Source organism: Lissotriton vulgaris, chromosome 8, assembly GCF_964263255.1.
Source record: "Lissotriton vulgaris chromosome 8, aLisVul1.2, whole genome shotgun sequence".
NCBI lineage: Eukaryota > Metazoa > Chordata > Amphibia > Caudata > Salamandridae > Lissotriton > Lissotriton vulgaris.
Window position 1 is genome coordinate 847,945,913 of NC_141696.1, and position 19,849 is coordinate 847,965,761.

At 41.7% G+C, this 19,849-nt stretch overlaps 1 protein-coding gene across 1 annotated transcript in view; it reads right to left on the minus strand.

Annotated features, from left to right (window-relative positions):
• Window positions 1–16,703: 16,703 nt before the first annotated feature.
• The window catches only part of LOC147698093 (acetylserotonin O-methyltransferase-like), a 607,642-nt gene continuing 604,496 nt past the window's right edge, over window positions 16,704–19,849 (minus strand). Inside the window, exon 8 of the mRNA XM_086934770.1 lies at window positions 16,704–17,861. Coding sequence (XP_086790896.1) covers window positions 17,650–17,861 — 212 coding nt within the window. The 3' untranslated portion in view covers window positions 16,704–17,649. The remainder of the gene's footprint in view (window positions 17,862–19,849) is intronic.

The following is a 19,849-nucleotide window of genomic DNA, read 5'->3' on the forward strand; positions in this document are numbered from 1 at the left end:
TCGCTAATCTGTACGTGCACCAATTTGAACAGGAGCACGTGCTCGCAGACACCAACCCCCACCTTGGGTGTCTGCGAGCCTGGAAACGCTACATCGACGACATTTTTGTGGTGTGGCGGGGAGATGAGCTCCAACTCAAAGAGTTCCATGAGTGGCTCAATCAGAGGAATCGCTACCTGAAATTTACTATGGAACATAACACCTGCCAATTGGCCTTTTTGGATTTATTGATTAATGGCACACCTAACGGCCTCATTTCGGAGCTCTACCGGAAACCAATGGCCCGTAATTCATTGCTTAATTATCACAGCTGCCATCCCAAGTCCCTACGGGACAATTTGCCTTATGGGCAATTTTTGCGCATACAGAGAAACTGTACCAATAAACTTCCCTTTGAAATACATGCGAAGAGCCTGACACAAGATTTATTGGACAAAGACTATCCAAAAAAACTGGTACATCAGTCTAAAAAACGAGCGGCGAACAATAACAGAGCCAGCCTATTAGAAATAATGCCCCCTAAAGAGAAAACTGAACGCATAGCATGTGTCACAAAATTCGGCACATTGTCAAACCAAATTTCTAAAATCATCAAAAAACACTGGGGTATTCTAAACACTGGGAAAGACAAATTGCCTGTCCCCCTTTTTGCGTTTAAAAGGGGACAAAATTTAAAGGACAAATTGGTCCATACAAGACCGAAAATGGAAATACCAAGAACTACAGGCACCCTCTGGGAGATACCCGCAGTTACCGGACATCATCCATGTGGACAGTGTGCAGCATGCCCACAAACTTGTAAATCTACCAAGATCAATATTGGCACAGAACGACCACGGGAACAACGTAGGTTTACGAATTGCAACAGTTCGAACCTAATTTATTTAATCAGTTGCCCCTGTGACAAAAAGTATGTGGGCATGACCACCAGGAAAATAAAGACAAGGATATCAGAGCACAAGAGCTCAATACGTTGTAACAAGCAGGCTACGAGATTGACAAAGCATTTCTTAGCAGCCCACCACGCTCCTACCGATCTACACTGGACAGTGTTAGAACAACCTATGATACCCAAACAAATTTCTGACATAAGCACCTTCCTACACAGAAGAGAACAAAGGTGGGTGTTTAAATTACAAACTGACAAAACGGGTCTTAATGAAGACATCCCGTGGATGTCATTATAGACTGCCCGGTGATTGGGTGTCCATATGTCGTGAACCATAAGAGTTATTGTGATTCATCTTTCTGAAGATCTCGGATGACAGTGAGCAACTGATGTTATACGCCAAACATTTTACTACAAATGTCGTCTCTATCATTCAGTTTTCAAATGAACACACAAGAAAACACAATAATATATCCTTCTAAAGTGTTTTTCTTTCTAGTCATTGTGGCATAAACATATACATAGACCACTATTCGCAGTAGTCCTACACAATCGCGAAGTTCCTAACGATCATATTAGGCCTCGTGGTTTAATGTAGTTTTTCATCGTATTTTAGATAGTGTTGTCACAATTGGCTTACCTTCATAAAGGGTTCTTTTGTTCTAATGACACTGACCAACTATGATTCCAAGCAGCCTGACGTAATTGCAGCGCGATATACGTACATCCATATGAGTAAGACTACAGTTTTCTGTTCAATCTGAGGCATTATTGATTCTCACAATATCATTAAATACAGCATGTGCCAGTTTATAAATGATCGGTACAAATAAAAAAAATAAAAAAAAGACTCACGGTTGACAAACTATCCTAGTGTTTCTTTTATTTCCATCTGTGTGGCGGTATCCACCACACTGATAAACTACAATCCCCAGCAGCCCCGTGGAATTAAAGCGCGTAACATAAGTAGTCACGTGATCTTCTTGTTTTGTTTCCCGTGAAAGAAAGTTTAAATGTTCGCTTCCTGTCCATTTATTTACCTCCCACATGAAGCCTAGAGGGTTGTCAGGAGTACCGACGGACAGGTAAGCGCTTTTTGAGACGGGACGTGACATACTTAGTGGGCTCATGCGAGTTCACAGCGCACATGGGGCAGGTACGAAACCTTTATTTTTCTTGTACTTGGCGGCAGTAACTTCAAGTTGTATTGACGTGTTTTCCAGAGCACTTTTTCCTAACTAGATTTCACTGCGTTTGGACGCTCGATATACAAGCGGTCTGTGTTCCGCTTTTTGAATGAGTTTTTGGGCCAAACCTCTCTCACTGCAGCTTTGCTTAGCGCATGTAGTTGAAATTACGATCAGAATGTACTTGCAATGTTATGACATTCTATGTCAATATTTCTGATACTAGCTACCTTCCCTACATTCGCAGCCGCGTTAGGCAGGCGCACACGAAGGTTGCTAAATGCAAATCTAGAAATGCATGACCTATGCGTGTCAGGGACAGGGCGTGTCTAGCCTAAGCTCCTGTTAGCTCTTCCTCTTTCTATAGTGTTTTCTTCGCTTTTCTTTTCAATAGAGCGGTGCTCCATTTGTACCTGAGCTGTAGCCGGGTGAGGTGGAGAGTTTATTCCCCAGACAGTGGGTGAGTGAATATAATGCTATTCTTTCTCTCATCAAGGTTGATTTGACCAACTTAGGTTGACTATTAAGCAACCATTGACCAATATTATTTGGCATCATGTACCTTTCACGAGATATTTCTCTCTTTATAAGCTATCGTCATTAACTGTGTATCTTTTCTTTGTGTGTGTTTGTCCATCCATAATGATTCTATGACTATCCTGATCATCTCGACGGGCGATTTCAAGTGATATGATTTTAAATCACTACAATACACTCATCAGCAGTAGCATTTTCTGGTAAGGTCCTGATGAAGCAGACAGGGATCCCTTGACCCTACTACTCTGCAGAAACATGTCGACCTCGATTACATCTAAGTAGTTATTTGTTACACTACTTTGCACTGTTTTTTAACCTTGGGTGTGGGTAGGATCCTATTAAAATTCATTCTCCATTCCTGCAACCCAATATTAACTAATTCACTTACTTGTTGCACATAGCACTTTCATTAATTTGCACTGCTAGTTATTTTTACCCCCTGATACCACTTTTTTCCAACACATCCCTGCATCCTTCTACACGATTAGGCTACAATCTACCTAATCCATAGTGGACATGTTTCCACTTCCTTCGGGTGAAGGATCCCAAATGATGTAGGGCGGTACAGGTCGGGTATCTGATGGGAACACAATTTTCACCATGAATACCTTGGATTCATAGATTGTATCCCAACACGCATACACAGTTTTCTAGATAGCGTCAGTTGTCCTTGACCCATTGCTATTATTTGTTTTTTCATTGTACGTAGGGATCGTAGCAATGCTAGGTCAATAAATATTTCCCTCATACACCCTCTTTATTGTATTAGTGTTCCTCAACAGTAATCATGAGGGGGCTGATCAAGCGTCTCCGGCCACAGCACCTAATCGTCTGTGTAAGCTCGGAGGAGATCGTGCAGGCAATGCGGTATGGGTATAATATGAGTATACCAAATATTATGGCTCAAGCATTTCTGTAATATCTCGTATGGCCTATGTTTCATGGGCTACCATTTAGACATTCACCATTTGAAGTTGAATTTTATTTGCTAGCAGACTACAGTAGCTTTTCACATTTATTATACCATTTTGCAATTTGGAACTCATGAATATGTTTCATCACAAGAAGAGAAGCATGCTAATTAAAATTGTCTCCTTCTGCCATTGAAACTGTGCTTCCCGCCATATGAGATTGTATATATTGCCTTGGCTTTCCAAGATTGCGCTATTGAAAAAAATGTTCCTTTTGCAAATACTGAGATTATGATTTGTTATGCCATTGCTAGGTTACTTTTATTGAGTGCCTGGAAATGAAATTTCATTTGAACCACACAATGCGGTGGCTAGTAGCAAAGTGAGATGTCGACCACATAGCACTGCTGCTATTAGCTCTCTCTCAGCTCCTCACGTTTACCATTTTCCAAGGAGGAGAGAAAGGCTATCCGCAGTGGAACTGCATCAGGGCTGCTCTGGTCCTGTTCCCGGGTTGAAGTTCTAGACTCACCTGTTGATCAAGGTCCAGGCAGTAGTGCTTGCAGCCTCAGAAGCATTTCAGGTGCCAGGAGCAATTGGAGCAATGAGGCATGGGGCTTGCTGGAGGCAGTTCCTCGGCACCAGACTGTGTGCTAGGCATGAACTGGTGGTGACAATGGTGCCTAAGGGTGCTAGAGCAGCTTGCAATCATGCTGAAATGGTGGCTCCTCAATCTCGAACCGCTGCAGAGTCCTGTTTAAGGCAGGACCACATCAGTGGTGGAGCTGTGTCAAGAAAGTCAAGCCTAGCCTCAATAAAGGTGTGGAGGGTCTATCTGGCATGGAAGGGAAGAAACTTTCCAGCTAGGATACCCAATCATGCAGACCTCAAGGGAATAACCTCAAATTTCTGTTACTGAGTTTTTGTATGGCCCCCACACCAGGTAAATCAGACCCGCCTGCTGCTGTCGTGATATCAGGCAGTACTGTGAGGGGGATAGAGTCTGAGGTCACTCTGAAGGGTAATGTTGTGCCTGACCAGCAAGGTCTGTCCCCTGTGGAAAGTATGGATGGAGACTTGGCCCAACATATAATGACTGGCCTCCAGAGTATTTGGCGGGGTGCAGGACGCAACAGCCTGGAAGTAGTGACAACCCTGCAGGTCAGGGAAGAGGAATCTGGGTCACATGGGGTTGTTCAAGACACCACATTAGCAATGTTTAGATGGCTCAGGGTCTCAAAGTGGTTAGCCCATCAATGCTCAACTACAAATGAGAGCAACAGCCTTAAGTGCTCGCCCTAAGGTTAGAAATGTGGAAAATATCTTGGGCGTTAATTGAGAGGTAACAAAGCTGGTCCTAGTAACAATGATCTGGGTAACAGTAAGCATATGGTTGACTGCACAGGACTGGATAAAAGCTTGGATAACTCCAGTGACAGGGATATGAATTCTTCTCACTTATTCAGATTCCCCAGGGCTTAACCCTAGCCCCAATGACTCCGGTGACGGCCTCTATTCATCTGCTTCAGGGGCAGTGAAAGTAGTCTGTCTAATGAACCATGACCCACAGTTTGAGTGAGTAATACAACAAAGGAATATAAAAGAAAGAATTCACACCTTTCTTACTAAGAAGGTAAATGGTCCGCAGGTGGCAGCAGCTTTGAAATGGAATAATTTGGCCATGCAACAGGTATACTCTGAATATTTCAGTCCGGAGGTTGTTTTGCCCAGAAGGTGAAGGAGCTGGTAAGTCCTGTAGACGAGGCATATGAGCCCACACTGAGGCTCATCTATAGTTCTATTCAACAGCATCAAGCAGAGAATTAGGCTAACAGTCAAAGAGATTGTTTTATGACTAAAACATTGCAAGGTGTGAAAAAGAAAGTCACCAAACCCTGTGTTGAGATTGATGAGAGGGCAGGAGTGGTAGAGACTGATCTTGGGGTATGCAAGGGCCAGGAGAATTCCCAGGACTATCAAAACTCCGATATCATGTGGAAAATCAAGGACTTAGAGAACCGACAAATGTGGAAATATCTGAGGCTTCTCGGGCTGGCGTAAGGGATAGAAGGAAACAACATTGGGCCTGCATACTAGTTCCTCATTAAGGAGCCATTCCTGAGCTGACTTCATGAATTGGGACGACTAGAGCAGACAGTCTGCCTAAAGATTTCTTTGCATAGTGCAATACGTCACTGATATATACAAAACAGTCCTAGGTGTAGTACCTTTCACATTAATATCACAAAGACCTTGCACATTAGTGATATCATAGAAGACATAACAGACAAAACATGTTCACGAAATAATACAAACATCCTAAGCTGCACACGCACTCTCTTTCAAACAAAAAAGCAAACACTGACGCAAACAGTTCTCCTCTAAAGGGTCATCAGTATATATTTAATTACCCGTCCTGATGATGGTCTTGTGAATTGACTTGTTAAGACCGAAACATCGACCTATATGTCTACTTCTGTGCGACTGACATCTTGCCACCAGTGACCTACCTCTAATCCAGCAGTAGTCATTGCTTATTTTAAGCAACAGTTTGGACTTTATATTTTGTAATATAGAAAAGATTGTAATATTCCTTGTACATCAGATTTCTCTGCTTGTTTCATTCTCATGACTGATTAAGAACCCTTGTGATTTTACAACAAAGAATAACATCTTTGATACAAAAATCCCCTGTGTTGCAAATACTTATTTCTTTAGCTAGTGTGGTAGGTGTTTTTCATTTTCCTCAAATAATTGAATATCTGAATAAAACACAGCAACTGATGTTTACAGTTTGAATCTAAAAAAATGTTTTTCAGTACAGATTCTACATGCTGTTCAAAATATCTTAGAATAAATCCCTTGCAGGCAATTAACAGTTTACACATTATTCGCCCAAGCCCGCAAGGTTATATTGGGTTACCCACCCCTTCTTTTCATTCATATGTACTCATGTTTCATCACAAAAGCAATACATAAAAATGTGCTAAACTCAGTCTTATAGTACAAAAACAGGGCTAACATCACACAAAAGAATCAGACAATGTGTGATGCTATAGAACATTGAGAGTTAGTTGATTGTCATTATACACCACTAGTACAGTCCATATTCAGATTGATTCTCCAAGGAACGATTGCAAGCAAGGGAGCACAGTAGCTCCAGCGCTGACGCGCGTTTCGGTGTCAGACCCTCGTTTGGGTCACACCTTCTTCAGGGCGACAAGATCGTGTTTAAGCAAAGGAGGAAATGGAATTGGGAGTCAGAGGTGCAAAGAGTGCATCAATTCCCTTTGATGATCAAGAAACAAAGCCATCCATCAGAAACAAGCAATAGTTGACCCAGACTGTCCTTGTGTACCTCAGGAATTTTCTTAAAAGGCAAGCTGTCTTGGAAAAGGCCTATCCTTATGTCAGGTGCAGCTTCGATGATCAGTGATTTTTTGTTCCCCATATTTTTGCCATGTCATGGTTGAGTGCAGATGGAGGCTAAGGCAGCTCATTAAACAATTTCAGGATATTGGGGTTGAAGTATTTGTGCTCAATGCTTCCCACCTAAAGATTAACTTCAGGAGCAAAATATGACATTTATGTCGGAAATCCAAGTCAAAGAATATTTGAATGAACTGTCAGTTGAGCTTTAAGGAAGCTTTTTGTAATACCTTCTAGCAATTATGTTAGGGAATGGTGCTGAATTTTGGTTTTGAAGTGGGAGAGTTTGTGATTCTTCTCCATTAGTTAGGTGGTATTGTGGTGTAGGAACCACTCCATCTGTCTTTTGTTCTCTTCTTTATCTATGGATAGGGGGGTTTCTCTTCCCTCCTCTTTTGTCTGTCTTTAAGCTCTCTCCGCTTCTCATCTCTGAAAGTGTTATATTGGTATGCGAGCAGAGGCAGAAGAGAGACTGCAGAGGTTACGTATGGGAGTCATTGCTCAGGCTATTGGTGGTCTGATTGCTTCAGTAGGTTGCTATTGGCAGGTGTGGGGTGGGGTGAGAAGTGTTTGGGGACAGGTGGGTAGGGGTGAATAGCAGGTGGGGGCTAAGATAGGTCTGGGGAAAGAGAAATGTCACCGGTTTTTGGACGGAACAGAATACGGCACATGGGTAGAATCAATTTTGGATGAAAGTCTGGGTATCCATTAGTGTTACAAAGAAAAAGTTGGTAAGGCTGGTAAATATAATGCAGAAGGGGTGGCCCATGAATAACGTGTGCAGGGTTTCCAGAAGAAAATTTATTTACGATGAGCTACATGTTTAAATTGCATATTGCCTCAACAAACATATGTGGCTTGTATGATGCTGGTAAAAGAAGGAGGATGGCAAAAGAAAAAATTATTTGCAGACATCCACTGTCTTGAAGAGACGCATATAGAGGGGGCAAGGAAGAACTTGCCGGAGACACTTGGGCCAGATGTAGGAGCCAAAATACCGGTCGGTAACGGCCGAATTCGGCCGTTACTGACCGGTATTTGGGTTTTCAGATGTAGGGGCATATATTTTACAGAATCAGTAAATTTACCGATTCTGTAAAATACAGAATCGGTATTTTTACCGATTCGGTATATCCAAATGTAGGTGCACTCCTGAGAGTGCCACAGGCCTTACAGATTCTGTATTTTACCACCCAATCCAATTGGGTGGTAAAATACCGAATCCAGGTGTGCATGCCATGTGACAGACAGACATGCCCTTAGGGCATGTCTGTGTGCCACATGGCTCACATGCCCGTCTTTGGGGTGCTAGAGGGTGTCAAAGTGACACCCCCTGCACCCTTGCTGGAATCGGTATTTACCGAATCGGTAAATACCGATTCGGTAATGCCCATAGATTCCTATGGGCTTCCATGCCCACAGGAATCAATGGCATTACCGAACCGGTATTTACCGATTCGGTAAATACCGATTTTTACAGATTCAGTAATTCAATTACAGAATTTTCCTACATCTCACACCTTCATATTTACCGATTCATAAATACAGAATCAGTAAAATTCGGTATTTATGAATCGGTAAATATGATTTTCCTACATCTGGCTTAGTTCACTGAAAACTTGGTATGTATGAAAACCGTAAACCAAACATATGCAGAGCCGTGTGCAATCTGAAGAGAGAGCAGGGTTTGGTGGATGCCTGATTAAAAATTTAGCACTGGATTCTGGTATACTTACTATTCGACCCTTCATGGGTCATTTGTCCATTTAGATTACTTTCTAATATGAGTGAGTCTGCTTCAGGGAAGCCAAATTAAAATATTTCCCTGCATCATGTTGGATTACAGCCCATTGGTAATTGAAATCGTTTGTGCTGAGTGAGCTGGACCCAAATAGAGCTAGTCCTTCAAAAGAGGTCTGCTTGTTGATGAGAACTATTTTACACACATGAATGCCTGTATCCCTGAATTCTTTGATTTGAATAGTGGGAGCATCACAATTGGGTAGCATGTAATGCTTTTAAAGCTGGGGTTAGGGGTAAAACCCTAAGGTTTACTCCTAAATCACCAAACCTGCAACTCTCACTTACTAGGGAGTTATATTGGAAGCTCGAGTTGGTTGAGATACTGAAATGGCCCAGCTACAGCTGGCCTTTGTTAATGCAGAGACTAATGAAATCCCTGCAAAACGAGCAGTAGAGAAATATCTGGTTCGGAAACAGGAATGTTAGGAATACAGAAAGCAGATGAGACATCTGGCAGTACGTGGCAGGCAAAAAGTGGTTTCTGGGCAGATTACAGAAATCAGGAATCATCAGGGTAATGAATTTTGAAGGGATCCAGGAGGTATTCAGAGGGTATTATAAAGTGCTTTATCAGGCTGAGGGACCACTAGAGGATGAATGTCCAAAGTAATATCTGGATTTGGTACCTGTAGATAGAATCAGCCTACAAGATTGGGATTCTCTGTATGCACGTATTACCATAAATGAAATCCCGGACGCGCATAAGGATCTTCCGCTTGGGAAGGCAATGGAGGCTGACAAGATGTCAATCAAATTTTATAAGGTCGGGGGAGTTGTTTGTGCATGTACAAAATCAAGATTTAGCTCCCAACTAATGGTCTGCTGTTAATATTGTGTTTTTTTTAAGAAAGGAAAAGCTCTGTATGAGACAAGGTCTTCTCAACCAATAATTCTAATAAACAGCAACACCAAATGATGTTAAAAAATGCTAGCCTCATGATTAAGCCAGATTATCAATAAGATGGTCCACCAAGTAGCATGGTTTTATCCCCGGGAGGGATACCACTGATCATATATGCAGAGTAATTGCATTTTTTGATGCAGCCGCTGATTTAAGGAACCCCTTGGCATGAGCCCTGTTGGATTCTGAGAAAGCAATTAACAGGGTCTCCTTGGAATATTTGTGGAAAGTGATGGGTTGATTTGGTATTAACACCAGGTATATTAAGTCTATCCAGGCCGTGTATCACAAACCCATAGCCTGACTGCAGATGATGGGAGGACAATTAAATCGAATCCACATCGAGGGAGGTGCTAGACAGGGGTGTCCCTGCTACCCTCTACTCTTTACTTAGTATATTGACCCATTCATCAGATAACTTGAAGCCAATGTAGCAATAAAACTACTGCAATTTCACAACTAGGAGACCAAAATCCTCAACTAATCCAATGATATTAAAGTCGTAACTGCCAATTCCGTTGAGGCAATAAGGACATTAAGGGAGGAGGTACTATCTTTAGGCAAATTCTCCATCTATTCCTTAAATCAAAATGAAACCCAGGTGGTCATGTATTGGCAACCACAAACACTTGGTGAATGTTTTGTTGATCCAGCAGTATGTTAGGGGGTTACGATTTGTGCAGAAGTGGACCAGATAGTGGAGTCTAAGCTCTAGTTTATCGTCCCCCTGGACCCCATTTGGGTTATACTCTCTCCCTTTTGGAATTACTGGCCCCGCATTTTAAAGCAAATGAAGATTTTATTCTTCTAGGTGATTTTAACACTCACGTAGATATTCCCACTAATCCAGAAACGATATCCTTGCTCTCAGATTTATCTTCTTTAGGGCTTGTAAGGCACAATAGCAGTCCTACACATATAGGAGGTCACACTTTGGATTTGGTCTTTTCCAACTGTACCAAAGTCCAGTGTCGCCCTACATCCCAATTGAACTGGTCTGACCACTTTTTGGTCGAATTCTCTCTATTGGGCTTGGATAAAATTTCCCCAAAAGACCCCTCTTCAGCCGATTTGGCGCAGACAGTGGCACAAAGTAACAGCAGAAGAGCTACAGAGGGTGTGGAAGAAACCCACATTTTCAGAAACAGATAATGTGGAGCTCGCTTTATCTAAGTTTAACAACTCCCGCAATTAATTTGTTGGCCCCTCTGAAGTTACCTTATCAATACCCCACCTCCAAGCAAGACGTGTGGTACACAGAGTCACTTAGAACAAAGAAACAGGGGTGCAGGAAATTAGAGAAAATCTGGAGGAAAACACGTACTGTGGAAAGTAAGACAGCACACTTAGATGCTCAGTCCAGCTATTATAAAAACAGTAGACTGGCAACGAAGAACTGTCTTGCCCAACGGCTTGCAGAGGCTGGCAATTCTTCCAAAGAACTGTATAAAATCTTACAGGCCTTTGTAAAACCGATAGCTTGTGAGAGTCCTGATGACTTTTCTCAGTCTCTCTGTGATGATATCTCTCTATTTTTTTAGAACAAAAGAGATGATCTATGACAAAATCACTAAGGCCTCCAGTCAAAGGAATAATACCTCCATCCCCACTCAAACATCCATACATGATGACAACTCACTAATGATGTTCCCCGCAGTCAATGACTCTGATTTTGCCTCTCTGATTAGTTATATTAAAACGAGGTCCCCTGATGACTTTCTGCTCGCTAAAATGGTTGCTTCCTTGAGCACTCTGCTTGGACCTGAGATTCAATCTGTAATAAATCTCTCCCTCAAGGAGGGACAGGTGCCTCTGGAGTGGAAGAAAGCGGTGGTGAATCCCATTCGAAAGAACACGGCGCTGCCATGGACAGACCTCTCTAACCTCCGACCCATCTCCCTCCTGCCATACCTTAGCAAGATGACGAGAAACATGTGAACACCCATTTGTCTAAATACATCAAGGCAGCGGAAGGTCTGGACTTTTCACAATCTGGGTTTAGACCTAATCACAGCACCGAATCTGCCCTCCTCTCCATGACCGATAACATCAGGACAGCACTGGATGGAGGGGGCTCTATGATTCTGGTGCTGTTAGATTTATCCGCTGCCTTTGACACGGTGTCACATGAGATTCTTCTCGGCCGTCTAAGGGAGGTGGGTATAGGAGGCGCTGCCTTGTCCTGGTTGGAGAGTTTTCTCTCAGGCCAGTCACAAGGTGTCAGATTGGGCTCCCTTCAATCCATCTCTAGGGAGCTCACCAAGGGAGTGCCACAAGGCTCATGTCTAAGCCCTACACTTTTTAATGTGTATGTGGCCCCCTTGGCTGACATTGTGAGAGCATATGGGTTCACCCCGGTGTCGTATGCCGACGACACCCAGCTTCTGTTCCCCTTTCAGTCCCTCACACCTGCAACAAAAAAATCTTTTGCTGATGGTATGAGGGGGGTATCTGATTGGATGGCCTTAAACTGCCTCCAATGCAACGTAGGCAAAACGGAGGTTATGTTGTTCGGGAGGCCGCTCTCCTGTGGTCTCCAGAATGGTGGCCCCTGGACCTAGGACCAGTACCAAGTCCTAAGCAGATAGTAAAGAACCTTGGTGTGCGGTTAGATCAGGCATTACTGCTTAAAGAACATGTTAATCAGGTAAATGGATCCTGCTTCCGTGTTATCGGACTCTTAAGGCGTGTATTCCCATTCCTGCCCAACAGCCTCAGAAAGACACTTGTTCAGACTCTTGTAGTCAGTAGGTTGGACTACTGAAATGGCCTTCTCATCTCGGCCAATGAGGAACAACTTAATAGACTACAAGTGGCCCAGAACATCGCGGCAAGATTGGTGCTTAACGCTCTGCCCAGGTCCCCCTCACATCCTCTGCTGGCTAAACTGCACTGGTTGCCTGTTCGGCAACGGGTTAAGTTTAAAGTTTGCTGTATAATACACAAGTGCCTCTTTGGTTTAGGCCCTAAATACCTGGTTGAAAAATTCAACCTCTATAGTCCTGGTTGTTCCCTGCGTTCGAGCAACCAATTGCTGCTCCAGGTCCCCAGGATTTAGAAGGCTAGGCAGGGAGGTCGAGCCCTGTCCTATAACTGCCCAACACTCTGGAACTCACTCCCTCTCTCACTGAGACAAAATATCAATTTCCAGACCTTTAGGAAATCCCTTAAAACATACTTATTCTCAATTTCCTAAGCACATCACAGTCTATAATCCTGATTGGGCACCCTTAAGCAGTAGCGCAAGCGCGGAGATACCCCTTCGGGGGTCGAGTCCTTCGCTATACAAGAATATAAATAAATAAATAAAATATAAAACCTTGCTCCAGGTTTTAGGAAGGCTAAATGTGATCTGGGGAGGCTGAATAATTTACATTTGTCAACTGTTGGACAGCGTAATGTTATTCAAATGCTATTCCTGCCAATGGTCCTTTATCTTTTCAGGGCTACCCCTCTCAAGTTTGAAAATTATTGGTTTAAAATGATGGATGAAATGGCGTCTTAATTTAGGTGGTCATTCACTAAAATTAGAATAGCACTGAAATACTTGACTCTTTACCAGGGACAGAGGGCGTGGGCTGCCCCAAGCTTTAAATTATACAAATGGGCAACCACACTGCAATAGATACAAAGTAACTGGGAAAGCTATGGTTTTGGAGTGTATACCCACCCTATATATGAGCTGGTAATTGGGGAAGATCCTAGAAGCTGTTTTTTCAGGCTTACTGAACCAAACTACTTTAAAAAGGTTAGGTTTAAGGCCCTCAGGACGGCAAATAAGATCTGGGCAATCTGGTGGAAACAAATGGGCCTCAATGTATTTAATTTCTACACCTCTTTACAGAGTAACTTTCAACTTCCAGGCATATTTCAAGATGTCCGCATGCTAAGTTGGGAAGAGCGAGGGCTTTCTAGATTAGGGGGCTTTTTTCAGGGAACAAACATAGTTTTGTTAGAGAAATTAAAGATATAGTTCAATATCAATCAGAATGATTATTTTAATATTTAAAGGTAAGCTATTGCTTGTTTAGGAAATGTGGAGGGTCACATGGGTGTTTCAAAGGTCCTTTGATGGAATTGTTAGTGAGGGAGGAGGAATGTACAATCAGACAGATTATCAAAAGCGAGCATCTACTATGCCCAATGGCCTTCAGAAGCACAACAATACAAGGCAGAAAATACTTGATTCGTCAGATATTAGTTTTTATGAGTTCTTAGAGTGCAGTCATACCCTGCTATTGTCAGCGGGACTGCAGGTGAAGAACCATAAAACGGTCTTTGACCTATACCACACTCCATCTAAAGTCACTAAATGGGGGATACGGCGGCTCTGTAGGTATTTGTTGCCACCATTGTTAAAGTAATGAAGCAAGACCTGGTTCACCTGCAGATGCCCCATCCTTAGATGTACGTGGGTTCAAAATCTCAAATTCATTGGTTATATTTTAAAATCTTACTTTGATTCCCTACTTGATGCTTCAGGTGTATGTCATGAAAGTGTGAATAGAGTTGACAAGTACTTTGTGTTTGTTGCCATGGCCATGGCTCTTATTTGTATTGCTTCGGCAGGGCTAGATCCCGAACCATCCACATTTTGTCAATGGCTAGGGCGCTTGCTGTCAATTTTCAATATTGAAAACGCTTCTATTCGCATAAAAAGGTAGAAAAGCAGAGCAGAAGGGTAAGAGGATCTGGGCACCCCTTTTAGACTGGATTAATACTCAACAATTGGATTATTTGCTTTAATGATGAATTATCTTGGTGAATTTTGTCTTGACTTGACTTCTAGGAGATTTTCTTGTCTCTAGGGTAACCAGCCATACATCAATGATCTATTTAGGGACAGAGATAGAAAATTGGTACTTTAACTCTGTTAACTGGAGTGTCTCAGTGTGTGGATCAAATGACTGTTGTTTGCCTATTTTGTGCACCAGCTGTATCTGGCATCTCTAAGGTAATATTCTGCTTTTATGATAGAGTACTCTGTTTATGGTAATCTTCCACGTATGACATGATGGTATCTGTATTAATTTTATGAAATATCCAAAAATCAAGCTAATTTGTAACCATGCTTTGTCAGAGTGACCAATGTGGAATATTTATGCAGGACTAACTTGATATGCACTTTATTTACTCTTTAGCATACTCGAGAGGTGCAACTCATGAACTTTATTGAATATTTTGGGTATCTAATATATGTTAGCTGGATTTTGTGTTTCTTGATGATGTTTAATGAGTATGATCTCTGATCTTCACTTCAATGATTATTATGCTCTTGAATCATTTTACCTATCATTATGAATTATGGCAGGTATGCTGTTGATTTCGGGCAAGTGTGTTGTGATCTTTCATAAAACTATTTACCTATTTCTGTTGTCTTTCTCTGTTATGTGTTTTTTTGCCTCCCATGATTTATTACAAGAAAAACAAAACAATTATAAAAAAATCAAAAGGAAACATACAATGCAATGTGAACAGAACAACCCTCCACTCACGTTTACCTGCTATTATAATACTCACTTAACAGGAAGGACTTGAAAATAAGGGTAATGGTGTTCTTTTTTATTTTACGTATTACCCTCTAGGACGTGGGCCAATCGGTCCCCACCTAGTAAAAAAATCTTTTTTTACCAATACAAAAAGAAAACCACCTAAACTAGAGAAAGAGGCAAGTGATGAAAAATGATGATGATAACCCAAATTTGGAAATCCCAAAGAGGTGTAAATACTGCCCTCACCCACTCAATGAGTGGCATGCAAGGAGGAGCACTGAGAAAAAAGAGAAAATAGAAAAGAAAGAAATTATAGAATAGGTCTCAGATATAGCAGAAAGGGTAATGGTGTTGTTACTTTCCCATGTACCCATATTTGAATATTTTTTAATCTTGCCAAGTCGGATCCACAATAAAGACAGCAGATACACACTTAGACAGGTTTAGAATATTTCTCTTTGGTGATGGATCCCTATTCTATAATTCCTTTTTTTTGTTATGTTCTCTTTTTTCTCAGCGCTCCACCCTGGATGTTGGTTTGCACCAGGTCGTCGCAGTGGCCCTATGATGAAGCATGCCACTCATGAAGTTGGTGAGGGCAGTATGTAAGCAATTTACATACAAGTTTAGTTTGCAATCCTTGATCAATAAGACACAAATGTCACAATAATGAATCTTCCCATTTTATTCTATCTCTGACAAGGGGGTCCAAGGGGTGAACTCAGTGGGTTCGAGCCCAGGCAGCACAGTGGTTCACAAAATGCCCCACATCCAGAGAACATTGATGGATTTACGGTGCCTTGGAACTATCTGAAAGTCAAGATTTTAGTGTTCAATTAATGAGGGCGGCAGACACTTGTGGTTAGGGAAAATGGGTCACTAGAAAGAGCGTACAGAGGACAGTTACTTTCCTAGCTGGTCACAAAACCAAAGTTCCAAACAGGAGTACCAGTGGTGCTGGGAAAGGACTAGCACACAAAATAGTATCCCTGAGGTACCAAACGTTAGGGCACTATCTTGTGGATCACAGATCATGACTGAAATTTGCAAGTGGCCTCAGTGCCCATGCGTCCAGTCCCATAAATGTTCATGACTAACAAACACAGTCGTACACTAAAATGTGGTCAAAACCGCCAGTGCTAATTTGTTGTCAATCCTGATAATAGATAACGAGGCACACAACCAAGCACTGGTGAGTATTGAGTTGCAAGACATCGGAAACAATACCACCTACACATCTGTCGGTACTTATGTTTTCTTAATATGAACACACTGCTTAATATACTTAGATTGCGATATTTGGAAAAATAAATCAGCATAAAATTATCTAAATATCGTATGACTTATCCCACAAACTCCCATGGGTGGGCTTGGTCCTGTCTTCTAAATCTTGGATCAGCTTCATCCACTGTGCTGAGCATGCAAACCCCCTTCCCCCCACCCCCCATGGTTGGTAACACTGCTGAAGATATGTGAAGGATGATTAGAAAAAAGCTGTGAATAGTGATTGAAAGACACGTCTTATTTTCCCTTAGCTATTTTTTTTTATTTTTTATAATGGAGTAATGGTATGTTGTTAAAACACTGTATGACTGGGCAGAAATCCTGGAGATGGCATTCTTGAGGAGAGGGGAAGAAAACGTGCAATTCCGACAGTTCGATTCATGTTGGGCTATGACTCATAAAGTCAGTCTCATGATTATATTATAATTACGCTAAATGGTGTGATTAATTCTGTGGCAACTGTAATATTATTGTACCATACTTCTTATAGTTCAATGCAAGTTTATTATACAATACAAATATACATTCATTTTGAAAATCAACCTAACTCTACCTCACCTGATGTCAAGTCCCCAATTACCAGGTAGAGGACCAGATTTACAAAGCTTTGTTGCTCCACTGTCATGAAGGAAAACAACTTAAAGTGGCAGAAGCGTTTTACTTTCCAGCACAAAGTGTGTTTTTTTCTGGAAAGAAAGGGGTGTTTTTCTCAGAGAAAAGATAAACTTTCCTTCATGGAGGATTTAAAGGGGGCAGATCAGTGCAAAAACATATTTTTTAAATTCAAATTCCATTCTAAGACAGCAAGACTAGACTTTGTGCATCAAAAACTGGAACTGGAGGCAAACAGGGGGGGTGAATATTTTTGCATTAATGCAGAGCGGAATACAGCCTACCAGTACACAAAGTTATATTTAGTTTTTCATGTTTGGTTGTTCATAGAAGGTTTGTTTTTTAACTTTAACGCAGCACTCAATTTCACAAACTAATAGCAGGCAGTATGGAGAAGCATTACATCTATAAGCATTATCCAGAACAAAACACCAGAACAAAACACCAGAAAAGCAGGCAGTCAGGAGAAACTTTAAATCTATAAGCATTATCTAGAAAAAAAACACCAGATAATCTGCAAACACACACATACATTCTTGCATGTAAAACAGCATGCCTGATCTCCCATTGCACACAGGGTGATACAAAGTAAGTACACAGCATGTTACTTTCTGGCCAATATTACATCATATATCTTTCCAGTTATCTTGACTTTAATGTCCCTAAACCCAGCTGTTTTCAGGAGCTTGGTGTATTCGGATGGAGTTTTCTCTTTGCCTTCAGTTCGTAACAACATAAGCAAGTTAATTAACTGGGCTGTCAAAGGTCCACTTTTGTCTTCGTTTAGAAACTCTTCCACCAGGAGCACCGCACCACCTGGCAAGAACAAGGACAGCATTAGTTGGATTTCCTCGTAAACAATATTTTGCATAGCTCAGATATGCATGAACTGTGCATCATTTCTGGTATTTCGGTGTAAGGTTTAACTATTGCGAAAAATAAGCTAATGTAACATTTTTTGAATGATTTAACAACTCTAGGACTTTTAATTGTGGATCCCTGTCATAGCAGTCTAGTTGGTACCATGATTATTTTGAAGAAGGCTTTACATATTTATTGATCTATTGTATTTACCTGTGGATGTGATGTACTAAAGGTACCCATGTTACATGGAGGATTTTGAAGTAGTCATTGTATCTCTTGCATTACAAGTCGTATATATCAAATTTTACTTTTGGAGGTTTTAGTCTAGTAATTGTTAAAAATAGTGAGCATTGTGGGGCATATTATCAAGGGGGTTTATCTCCGCTTTTTTGGCTTTAAAAGCCAAGAAAGCGGAGATAAAATTATCTCCCTATTACCTAGCTGCCGCTAACACCAGTTAGCGACAGCTAGTAGGAGATAGCGACCATCTTGGGCCCCACTTGGCATGTCAGTGATATTTATCACTAATGAGATGCAAAGTGGGCGTGCCAAGATGTTAGAGACTGAAAACAGTCGCTAACATCGCTGTCTCCTATTACCAACTTTTGGAGATATTCGCGCTAAGCGGGAATATCTCCAAAAGCTAACACCTGCCCTGAGCAGTTCTTAGCCATGTTATCCAATGGGAGGTGGATAACATGGCTAAAAGCATTAGCTCGCTAATGCATGAATATCGCTGACTTTTCAGCGATATTCATGCTTTGCGGCGATTTTTACCGCATTTGCGTTAAACCTTGGTAATACCATGGTTTATTTGCGGTAAAAATCGCCGCAGCGCTGCGATAAATTTTTGTCTCTAACCAAGCAATAGCAATAATTATCGCTATTGCTTGGTAATATGCCCCTGGGTTCCTTGAGAAAAAATGAGTGGGCAGTTGATATTCTGAATTTAGAACGTTCAAGGGAAGAGTTTGTGTCACTTTTGAGATTCCTTGAGCCACATGAGATAGTGAGTGGCTTTGCTTAGTACAGAGGAGTTTTTTCATTTATTGATCTTTACACGAGTCAACACATGTTGTGGTAAATATTTGATTTACCGTCCTAATTTCTATGCAGGTAAGTACTTAATCAATAATAACTCAATCGCAAAGAAAGAATCAGAGTCCGTGGTGTTAGAGTTCTTAGGGGTTTTATTCCTTAAAAAGGAATGGTTCTAGAACTGGATATCATATTCCTGCCACCACAGGGGTGCAGGAAGGGATAGAGCAATACTTTATTGACATTACATTTCTTTTATACTTATTATACATAATGGAAGTCAATGCAGAAGGCGTAACAGCTGAGAGAAACGAGATAAGGATACACACGTGTTAACAATACGTAATTAGAAGGCGTGAACTAGGCGTGCACAGAGGTGTGTTCTGGAAACGTCATGTGAATGTGTCACAAGTGGGTGGCTCTATGACAGAATCTTGCAATGTCAGCAGAAATCTGAGCTAGGATGCGCGTGCAGCTGCATGACGTGTGATTGACGTGAAGCTGGAGGGTGCAGGGGACTTGACATTTACACTAACGGAAAGAGACAGAAGTCTGGCATGTCAGATCAACTTGTACCATTATCATATCTGATATCTGATGTTTGGGAACCATATTATCTGGACGGAAAAGGTCTCTGGGGCAGAAGCTATTCTATACTGACTGTGAGTGCGTGTATAAGCGTCTAAGTATCTGCATGAGATGCGAGGGGGGCATGGGCCTTCCATGGTAACGGAGGCTATGAATTACTTGCACGGAGACAGTGAGGCCGAGCCCTTTTGCTCTGCAGCTGGGGGAATGTTTACTTAAACTAGTAGGCAAGAATGTATTTTCGAGGAGCGGAATAGATAATGCGAAGGTTGAAGTCAGTCTTGGTAGGCAGCAGGCTGTGCTAAGCGCCGAGG